We start from the raw sequence: 10,652 nt of genomic DNA, 5'->3' as shown, positions 1-10,652 counted from the left end.
ATATTGTCAGACTCTCCTCTGTGGGGCTTTTAAACCTCTGACAGGCAAAACTGAGTTATTAAACGAACCAAACTGCTGCACAGCTGTCTAAAGCTGCACAAGGTTTACCAGCTGTCCGTTGATCATGATGAACTTTACAATATCATGTTTTGGGTGGCTCATGTTTTCACTAAATCCAGGAAAATGAAGCTCATCACCCAGTTCTAAAAGGCCTCAGACCGGCTCCCTGTAGCTCACAGAATAATGTTAAGATACTTTAGTTAGTTTTAGCTTGACACCAAAACATAATTAAGATCTGCTTTATCAACCTTCCAGACCTCTCAGGTGTTCTGATTCAATTCTTCTCTGCATCCCCAGAACCAAAACCAGACATGGAGCATTCAGTGTTTACTCTCTAATCTAGAACAAATGTCCAGAAGACAAAATAGCTGAAACACCAAGTTTCTTTGAACTCATTTATTTGTGGTTGCCTTTAACTTGTAGTCTAGATTACTACTTTTTATTACTTCTCTGTTTTCAGTGTAATATAATGTTTTTGCTGAAATGTGCCATACAAATAATCTTGACTCATTTCTGTTTTTTTAATATTTGGGTTTTTCTTTTTTATGTTTCATGCTATTTTTCAATTCTTTTTCATTGAAAAGCATTTTGAATTTGGAAAAAAAGACAAACAGAAGCTAAAAAACCCTGAAATAGGCACACACACAACATTTCTGTACATATTTTAATGTAAACTTGGATGTTTGATGGTTTATTTTATAAAAACAGTTTAGTCTGGTGGGCCGTGTGGTGAGCAGTACCAGATCTGAGCCCAGATCGACCCACTGCTGTTATCAACCTGCAGCAGATCTTCCACAGTGAACCATGCTCTGCAGCAGGAAGGACAGCACATCGCAAATTTTGTGTGGATGCAATATTACTATCCATAGTATCAACAAGCACAAAGTTCTGCTTGGGCTTTGAATTTATTCTTATACACCCTTACGTAATATCCTAATTTTCAAGCAAAGTTAGTGTCACCATCCTCAACATTTTATTATCTGCATCAGATCCTATTAGTCAGAGGAGTAGAGCAATAGATGGTGCTGCTCTGCTCGCAGGTTGCTGCGCCTCTGGTCTGAAGTGGATTAGAGGCAACAGTCATTACAAAACTTCAGACACGTCCAAACCTTTCAGAGCTGTGACAGATAGTAGGATTCATTTTCCAAACATCCTCGTTGTATAGCCTTAGAGATTCGATAAATGTAATGTTTAAGAATTCACTGTGTGGCACAGCTTGGAGCCACATACTGAGGACAGTATTCTGCTACAGTCCTCCTCAGATCATCTATTCCTCTCTTCAGCAGGCCGACTTGGAGCAGCTTACAGGTCGGTTCTTCTTCTCCTTCAGCCAGCTGGTGCTCCTGTTCCTCTGCTGAGACGCTGAGTGCTGGACGGACACAAAACAGCAGCAGAGGACATTTGGTCACCATCTCAGTAACACATCCATACTGTCTACACTCAGAGAAACAGGAAACAATGTTTGTTCATTTTACATGAATGAAATATGATTCAAACATGTCGACCATGTACTTCACTTTTCAACATTTCTTCCTTCCTTTTTTTTTACATAAACTGTCAAGAGCTCTGCTAACTGCTGTTCCTGCTCTCCTGCTGTATTTCTCTGGCATGTATGAAGCTATTACTCTGATTAACCATATGAAGATGTGACGCTGAAGTGTTTGTTTTCAGCACATTACATTTCATTCCCAGAAGCAGAGAGAGGTTGGGCTCTTTTCCCTGTGCTCTTTGGGCCAGGATGCTGCAGAAACCTCGCAGGTCAAGCAGACACAAAGACATCTCTTTCAAAAGCTCGTCCACTTCTGACATGCTTCCTGGAGATGACGGATGCACCAACTTGTCTTTGTCCTGGTTAATAAAGTGAATAAAATGTTCATGTTTCAATGTGAGCATAACCGGGTCAATGACAACACAGAACATGTTCAGCAGACTGCCCCCCTGTACAGCAAAAAAATAAAATAAAATCTGATTTATGAAACCAGGACTATGCACAACAGAAAGTAATTTTCCTATGATTAACAGCTGAATCTAAAAATTTGTGCAGAAGGTCACACTTAGGTTCTCTCCTCCCTGAGCTGCATCACCGCGGATCTACTGTTCTCCCTGTCACTTATGGGAACTAAGGCAAGCGTATGACTTCTTAGTCTTGGTTCTGAGTCTTTAGAGAAAATGAAGCTATTTTATTGTAACAATCCCAGAATGCTGGCGGTGACCATGTGCATGTCCTGAGTGTGTGAACATGTCTTGGGAATCCACCTGAAAAAAGATTGGACAGTGTACAGCCAGAGCCAGACTCAGAATTCGGGCCGGGTCATGGTCAGGTCAGACTTGGGCTACTGTGGCACATTTTCAATAATAGAACCAGCAGATGTCAGTTGGCTCTGCCTCAGACACAATGTCTATGGATTGGATAGACAAACGGGTCAGGCTGGAATTTCTAGACTCTTTCTAAAACTCTGCTGTAGACTAAACTAAGTCAAACAGCTTTGAAATGATTTTGAACATACAACTAGTGTATGGGGTTTGGCTTGTTTGACTACAAGCTAAGCTAAGCTAAGCTAAAGTTTCTTACACTGACCAATACCCAAAAGCAAAGAGTTTGGCATTCCAGAGAGTGATACCTGAGAGAAGGCTCCAAGCATGCTGACCAAGTTCTCCTCCTTTTGCAGAGAACAAGCCACTGGTGGGTGAGCGGCACCTCTTTTTTTTAGCAGTCTTCCACTAGTGGCCTATCAAAAAAGAAAATACAAACAAATGAGAACTGTGTTTGGGACAAAAATGCCTGACGTTCTGTTTCATACAGGAAGATCACTAAACCAACTAATTCTGCTGGCCTTTTGTAGTTGAAACAGTTAGAAGATCGCATTCACATGAGCCCTTAAACATCTTATAGACTCTATTTTAATGTAGAAATCCACTAATTCTGAACTGGGATCACAGGACACACTCTAAACTACGACCTCTCTGCTTCACATCACTTCAAAACATTCAAACTAAGACCTTGCTGGCTTGGCACCAGATTCCCCAGCAGACTTCTGAGGTTGAGAGAAATCCCAAACTTATCAGGTTGGGACTAGCTTTAGGGAAGAAGGGAGAGCTGTGGTATATCATACATCAAACAGTCATAATGTTATGAGTAATAGTAATAAATAAATCTAACATGAATATTTTAAATATCCCTACCATTAGTTGTGAAGTTAGTCTCTCAATTTCATCCTTCTGTATCCTTAATACCTGGGGAAGGTGGTGGATTCATATATTTTTGAATTGTTTAGCATAAGTGTTTCTGTTCAGTTGTATGTGATGCTACCATGTTGCTGTTGTCTTGCTGCTGCAGTAGCTGAGAATTTTCTCCCAAAAGGTTTTTTAGATCGTGCACCGGCAGCCTGGCCCCATCATCCAGACACTGCTGCACTTTCTTACGCAACCTGTCCAATAAAAAAAAAACAACAAAACAATAAACAAAGTGAGACAGTGAGATAAACACATACAAAATAAAACATTAACTATGATCTCACACCATACCTTTGTACAGATGTCATCATCTCACCCTCTGTCTTGGCCTGCATCTCAATCATGACATCTTTCTTCTGAATCAATGCACATTCTACCTCTATGCTCTTTTGTAGCTGGAACACTGTATTCTCAAGACGCCTGTTTTTTTCCTCTAACTTCTCCTGCTGAGCATATAAACAGAGGCTAGTTACCTAAGGTTTATGTACTGTGAGTATGTGGATAGGAACCAATGTGTTGATGCATATCCACAGGGACTCATGAGATTGGTGCACCGTTATACACATGTACATGCTAAGAGGCACCGTCAGTAAAGCTATATAAAAATCTACAAGACTTTCTTTAAGTCTAAACGTCTATATTTAAACGCATTGGTCTAAATATAGATGTTAAGAACATCTGTATGGTAGGCAGCTGTGTGTTGTGGTTGCCATCTGACCTCAATAAACTCATTTATAATTGCATCATAGCCTTATATTCAACTTAATTTAGTTCATTTATATACGTAGTGCCAATTTACAACTAATGCTGTCTCAAAGCACGTCTCTTATGAAGTGGCTCCAGATTGGCTGTGTGTGTGTACCATGTATTTAATACCTTGTAGGGACTATTTTCCTGATACATATTACATTGTGGGGACCCATTGCTCCTTGTGGGGACTGAAGGCTGGGCCCCACAAAGGAAAATGCTGTTTGTGTGTTAGGGGTTAGATTTAGGACTAAGGTTTCAATTGAGTTTTGGTTAGGGTTGCAGTAACGGTTAGGCTGTAGAAATGAATGGAAGTCAATGGAAAGTTCCCACAAAGATAGCCTGACAAACATATGTGTGTGTGTGTGTGTGTGTGTGTTTATACCTGTTTGGACTGGACTTGAACTTCATTTAATGTGGGCAGATCAGACAGGTATTTCTCTAGTATCTCAATGCGTTGCTGTTTGTCTTGGTTCTGCTCACTCTCTCTCTGGTATTTCTTCTTCAGACTGGTGATGTAACGATCCCTTGTCTTTATCTGTTCACAAATTAAATTGATAGATTCGTCAGGTTGCAGAGACAAGCTCAAGTCAAATTTAAAGTAATAAAAGAGTTTACATAAATTGTGAATCATACCTTGTCTTCCAGTTTTCTGATCTCCTCTGTATATTTCAGAGTGACCTGCTTATAAAACAGGTTCAGATGGAGAACTTCAAGCTCAGTAGCTGCTAATTTCTTACCAAGTTCTTCATCACAACATCGCCTATCAGATTGCAGCTTGCCGCATGTCGTCATTGCTGACTCCTAAATAACAAGAATTGTTTGTGAGTTTTGTAGCCACGTTTCCAACTTCGCATTCTTCACCATATCTCACCTCAGTATTTGGGATTATGGAGGTATGAAACTGTCCTCTCTGGCTGCCCAGGACCTGCAGGGCTCTGTGCTCGTTCTCTCTGATCCACACATGCAGCTGCATGATTTGCTGCTTTTGGCTGAAACACAAAATCCTTTTGTGTCAGCAACAAATTATCATCAATGGTTCTGGTTTAATTGTAAAGTTTTAGATTACAATTTTTTGACAACATTATAACAATAATATAATAATAATAGTTATGCCTTACTGAGTTGTGGGAACAAATGCTCAGGCCCGTTATAGACAGTACAGCAAGGAAATGTTAAAACTGAGCACTGAATGTACTGAAGCAACAAATAAAGTTTGTCAGTATTTATTAATATATTAAAAATGATTACCAAAAAAATACATCTTGAAGAGGAAGACACGGGAAAGCAATTCAGTAGTGAGCAAAAAACATGAAAGGAAATCATATTAACCTCAACTAATGATCAAAAATAAACCTATACCTGAAAAACCGTTTGGTTAAAAACAAGGTGGAAGCCGTCAGTTTGTTCTGCGTTACCTTTGTATCTCCAGTTCTCTTTCCCTCAGCAGTTTCTCCTTAACCTTCAGCAGAGTGTTAGCAGGAGTGGAAGTTTCCATTAGCATCTGTTAGCACACAAACATATGAAGCATGTTGGTAGAGTGGTCAACTACATCGTATCATGCTCGGAAAATTAACAAACATTATCAATAAAAAGATAACTTTTAATAAAAAAGAGCAGAAAGACGTTAGAGGATTTTAGAGTTAGACATGTGGGGAAAAACATGGCATAATGCTCAATGTGTGTTGGATTATATTTTTCCTTTATCAGAGTAGAGAATAATGCAGACATTTTAACTGATGGTCCTCAATTAAAATTCAACATGTCCATTAACATAAATATAAATCACCAATAGAAGTCAACTGATTCTTTTAACTCTATTTTTGCAGTTGAGGAGAAAGGCTCCAATTTAGCCTGCTTTGCTGGAGGACCTAAAGATAAAGAAAAGTATGCTTTACATAACAGAGTAGTCAAACAGAAAGGCTTGCAAAAACTTGCAACAAATGAACAGAAACATGTCACACATCACTGTGACTTTCCATTTCTTTCCATTTCTTTTATTACAGCAGTAACATAACTCTCCTCTTACCTGGTTAAGTCCAGTTTCCTGATGAGACAATGTAAGGCCATTTACACCATAGTCTTCTGTCCCTGGTGAACTGGCCTGACCAGGTTCATTTCCACTCTCCAGTTTGGGCCGGTACTCCATCTGCTGAGTCAGCCACATCTGGGTTCGAACAGCTGGCTGAATGGGCATGCCCCTGTCAGGGTTCTCAGCCACCAGCCAGTCACCCCAGCTGGATGACTGAAGACCACATATTTGCTGACCTTTTCCAGAATCTTTCGTCTCATGAAAACTGGAGCAGCTTAAGCTGTATTTAACTGGAGAAGAATGAGACGAGGAAGGGGACAGGTCTGTTTTCAAACCAGTAGATCTATTACTGTGTTTGTAGCGGTAGCTGGGCTCGGCACCAGGAGATCTCAGCAGAAAATTGCTGCAGTTCATAGTAGAAGACAACGGTAGGTAAAGGTTGATATTTGAATCCTGTCTTTTCTTTCTATAACCATGAAGTACACCTCTGTCCAGCGAACCCTCAGCACCTGGGCTGTAACAGTAACTGGATGTCTTTGTGGAACTCTTATCAACCCCTGATGACAGTTTGGTAAAAGAGGATGACCTTCTGATGGGTTGATGCACTTTCATGTCCAAACTGCTTGGAGCTTCTGCAGAAGATGTGGCTTGCTTACTAATATTGCGAGACATATTCCAGTAGCCAGAGCTGTGGGAAGGAGAGGCCATTTTTAAAAGGATTCTTGGTGAGGAAGAAGCAGATGACATGGCGAGAGCTGAAGGGACGCCATCCTCTTCCTGGTTTAAGTTATGCTGTGACAGAAGAAGGGAAGACAGAGGAGTTGCACTGGAACAGGAGTCATCTGTAGACACACAAAACATAAACAGTTTTTTTTCTCTAAGCAATTGAATTTGATGACAAGTTGAAGAACATTAATATAAATGTGTAGTAGGCATGACAATATAAAAAACTTTGAGCTGTGGACAATGTGCATTGTGAGCTCTGATATCGAGTTAGATCGAGGAAAAGATTACCCTCTGACAGATTAAGTTTTTAAAACTGCATTTGTGATCCTGCTATTACAAACATGAAGCAGAATTTGCAAGGAATAAAGTCATACTCCTATGTGCAAACCCTAAGGTATTAGTATAAAGTCTCTTTCTGCCTTTTATGTTGGTAAAAATCCAACCACAAATCAAACTACAGTTTCAAGGTTAATTTTCTGAGCTTCAGTAACACATGAACACCTACCTTCCAAACTGTCAGAGCAGTAGGTGCCGATTCCTGTGTCACCGCTGTCAGACACAGAGCTTTGTCGTCGTCCATCACAGATCCTGCCTCCAGAGCAAGGCAGACTGCTGTGCCAGTTTGATTCATGTCCCAGAAACCATCCAGAGCCACAACTAGGCCCTGAAAATTCACATCAAAAAAGGTAAAAGATTCACACACATACAATGGTGGACCAACTTACGAATGTATTATACATTATGTGATGTCCAGACTGTACAAATAATAGTTTGTTTAATATAAATAGTTTTTTTTGCTGTCACAAAAATAAGTTTTTAACAATGATTTAAATATTTCTCTGGTGACAACATGCAGGGACATCCTGTGATGCAAAGGAATATTTGGTAAGAAGTATAACTTGTCCCAGAAAATTTCACCAATTTATATTTTGCAAAGAAATAATTGGAGCAGTAACTTTATTCAAATGAGTGTTTTTATTGGAGGAAATTAAAAGATGAGTGAGAAATATTGTAGATCTCAAACACTTTTCTTACAGATAATGAATCCATCTCTGCCATGAGTTGACATGTTTATTCAACCCATGGCAGAATAAACCACAGGTTTATTCTGCTATTATTATTCCGTTAAATAAGAGGATTTTTGCATGGTAGAATATTGAGTTCTTCTGGTGAATACAAAGGTTTTCTCTGGGTTCTCCAGCTTCATTCAGAAACATTCAGCTTCATTTTTTTCTGTAAAAAAAAAAAAAGAAGAGAAAAACTATCCCTACAAAAAAGGGCTAGTTGAGAATAATGCACCAGACTGTAGATCTCTGTCATCCAGTTATTGGTAGAAAGAGTTTACTTAACATGTTAGATTAAAGTTAGATGATTTTTATAATACTAGGCTGTCATCTAAAGTGGACCAGTCAAACATGAGTCCATCCCGGTCCTGGTGCTGCATCAACTGGAAAACAGGCGCAAGAAAAAACTTATTGCTGTACTTATGGGACAAGTTTAGTTACAAGGATGAGAAAGGAAACAACTTTAGCATACAGGGTAAATGTAGTTTGGTTTATGTTCAACACTCTGACCATGCAAACATTATGAATAATGTTTTAGCAACAAATGCAAATAATATCCGTTTTATTTACTCAATAAAACTGGTAAATAACACCAGTTTTATCTGGCTAAAACTGAAAACAGAGGGTGAGGAGCTTCGCTCAGAGAGAGTCCCCTTCTTAAAATAATTGATCATGTAGGAGGGGAAGGGAGTTTGTTGGCCAGACGATGGATGAAGATCAAAACCAGTGGTGGTTTCTGATATAGGCGACATGGGCAACTACCCAGGGCGGCATTTTTGGGGGGTATTCTTCCTACCACTGTCACTCTTTCTGTGAAAATGCCTAGCCTGGCATTTCAGTATAAAATATCTTTTATTGATCTCATGCAATATTTTAATTTTCTGAGCATGACTTTATAAGAAATGACCTTTTTTTTTTACATCATTTTACAAGTACATCTAAAAAAATGTTTTTAGATGTTTTTGTAGTGCAGAATTCAAACTCTGGATGCCTAAGACGGACCTAATGTTTGATATAATCCACAAATAATGTCAAATAAGTCTGTTGAGGAGATGAAGTTCTCTTCATGTCAGAGAGCCAAAACTCACTCCATCAGTTTTCATGAAAACAACACAAGCTTCATGAATCAAAACCAATATTTTTATAATTGTTTAATGATATAAAACAAACCACTTAAAGTCTGACCATCATTTAAACGGATTAAAGGCTAAATGAATGCAGCGAATAGCTCTTTAGTCAAGGGCCGAATCTGAAGCAGTAAATCGGATGCTAACTTCATCGTCGTCCTTAAATCCAAGCAGCCGGGCTCTTGTGTTGGTAGCATGCATTAATACATTAATACATGCTTACAAACCTCTCACCTGCTTTATTAGCTTCAAATCCGGCTTTAAAGTCACTTCTGTCCCACATTGTGTTTGTGTCGGGGAGCATGAAACCCGACATCCGATCAGAAGACAAAAGATAAATTACAGCTTCCGGAAAAAAACATGGATACCGACTCAAACATGACTTCATCTAGAACAAATAAAACCATAGTTTGGATTGTTCTTTAACAAGTAATGTATCGAGAAATAACCATCTGTGTTTCTGTTAGTTTGCAGCTTTTTTAGCTGAACGTCCTCTACAAAACGCAGCATGAAACTCCTCCTCCTCCTCCTCCTCCGCAGCCAGCAGCAGCCTCCGTACGGAAGACCTCCCCCCAATTTTATTCAACGACTGGACATGATAGTCCATTAACTCCTGAGGGCTGTTTCACAAAAATAGCGTTACAAAATCCAAAATAAAAGATTAAGCCAGGCTTGACATGCGCTGTCATCATCCTGGCTCTATCCAGGATGAACTGAGGAAGAAACCAGGTTCAGATCCAGGCTTTCATTCAGGTGATGAATGAGCATAAAATCCACAGATTTCTAAAGCAGACCATGAGATCGATCACAGATTCCCTGATGCTACGCTAGATATATTGCGTACGTCATTCCATCCATCCATCCATCCATCCATCCATCCATCCATCCATCCATCGATCCATTTTCTTCCTCTTATCCGGGGTCGGGTCGCGGGGGTAGCAGCATCAGAAGGGAGGCCCAGACTTCTCTCTCTCCAGCCACTTGTTCCAGCTCCTCACACCAAACTAACAACGTCTTTTTATTGAGGATCAGTGGCGGTTTCCGACATGGGCGACATGGGCAACGGCTCAGGGCAGCATTCTGAGGGGGGCGGCAAGAACGCTCTTTTGCTCTTCTATTTGATCCATCTTCTATTTGGGGGTTCTTCGCCCTCGGACAAACGGGCTTAAATCCAACATGTTCTTCCAGAGATTTTGCTGTGATCCGCCACAACTCTCACCTTGGTGACTGAAGCTGGTCCCTCCCAGGTTCACATCTGCCTTAAAATCAGAATTCTGAGAAAAAAGTCAGGATTATTTTTCTTCAGTGGCCCTAATGCTCTTCTGTATAATTATACACTTTTTAAAATACAAAAGCATAATATCGCACATGTGATCACTGAGAAGGATGAAACAATAGATTGTTACATTAGAATGTCACAATATTAAGAAAAGAGGATAGATTTTTTTGTTTAATATAATTTGATTTTATATGTGTGCATATATATATATATCAGTGTTGTGTTCAAGACCACCTAACCCGAGACCAAGACAAGACCAAGACCAGAGTGTATCGAGACCGAGACAAGACCAAGACTTTTAGGGTCCGATACCAAGTCAAGACCAAGACCGAGGGAAGTCGAGACCGAGTCAAGACCAAGACCAGCGCCAGTATGTGACAATA

At 39.8% G+C, this 10,652-nt stretch overlaps 1 protein-coding gene across 4 annotated transcripts; it reads right to left on the bottom strand.

Moving 5' to 3' along the window:
- Window positions 1-710: 710 nt before the first annotated feature.
- On the bottom strand, window positions 711-9,533 carry cep85l (centrosomal protein 85L). 4 transcript variants are annotated; one of them, XR_003598407.1, is made up of 14 exons: window positions 9,225-9,533; window positions 7,305-7,463; window positions 6,071-6,915; window positions 5,460-5,545; window positions 4,916-5,033; window positions 4,678-4,845; window positions 4,427-4,579; window positions 3,586-3,740; window positions 3,371-3,488; window positions 3,244-3,294; window positions 2,682-2,789; window positions 2,255-2,316; window positions 1,740-1,908; window positions 1,254-1,429 (listed from the first exon to the last, which is right to left on the bottom strand). XR_003598407.1 is itself a non-coding variant. In XM_028039897.1 (13 exons), the coding sequence occupies exons 1-13, from the start codon at window positions 9,376-9,378 to the stop codon at window positions 1,260-1,262; spliced, it is 2,454 nt and encodes an 817-aa protein (XP_027895698.1). In that variant the 5' UTR covers window positions 9,379-9,530; the 3' UTR covers window positions 711-1,259. The 4 variants fall into 4 exon arrangements, 3 of the variants coding, with proteins under 3 accessions (XP_027895698.1, XP_027895699.1, XP_027895700.1); XM_028039897.1 differs by lacking the exon at window positions 2,255-2,316 and having other exon boundaries at window positions 711-1,429; window positions 9,225-9,530; XM_028039898.1 differs by lacking the exon at window positions 2,255-2,316 and having other exon boundaries at window positions 711-1,429; window positions 3,586-3,737; window positions 9,225-9,530.
- Window positions 9,534-10,652: the final 1,119 nt, after the last annotated feature.

The sequence above is a fragment of the Xiphophorus couchianus genome, chromosome 15, assembly GCF_001444195.1.
Source record: "Xiphophorus couchianus chromosome 15, X_couchianus-1.0, whole genome shotgun sequence".
Lineage (NCBI taxonomy): Eukaryota > Metazoa > Chordata > Actinopteri > Cyprinodontiformes > Poeciliidae > Xiphophorus > Xiphophorus couchianus.
Note: the sequence above shows the minus strand (reverse complement) of the source record. Positions and strands in the feature narration are given on the sequence as shown.

What these genes read in the sequence shown, in the direction of transcription:
- cep85l (XM_028039897.1), bottom strand. Translation starts at nt 9,378, where the DNA reads ATGAAGTCATGTTTGAGTCGGTATCCATGTTTTTTTCCGGAAGCTGTA. An exon ending in ATTTGAAGCTAATAAAGCAG is followed by an intron (nt 7,464 to 9,224) that starts GTGAGAGGTTTG and finishes GTGAATTTTCAG; the next exon opens with GGCCTAGTTGTGGCTCTGGA. An exon ending in TCTGCTTCTGGGAATGAAAT is followed by an intron (nt 1,430 to 1,739) that starts GTAATGTGCTGA and finishes GTGTCCGTCCAG; the next exon opens with CACTCAGCGTCTCAGCAGAG.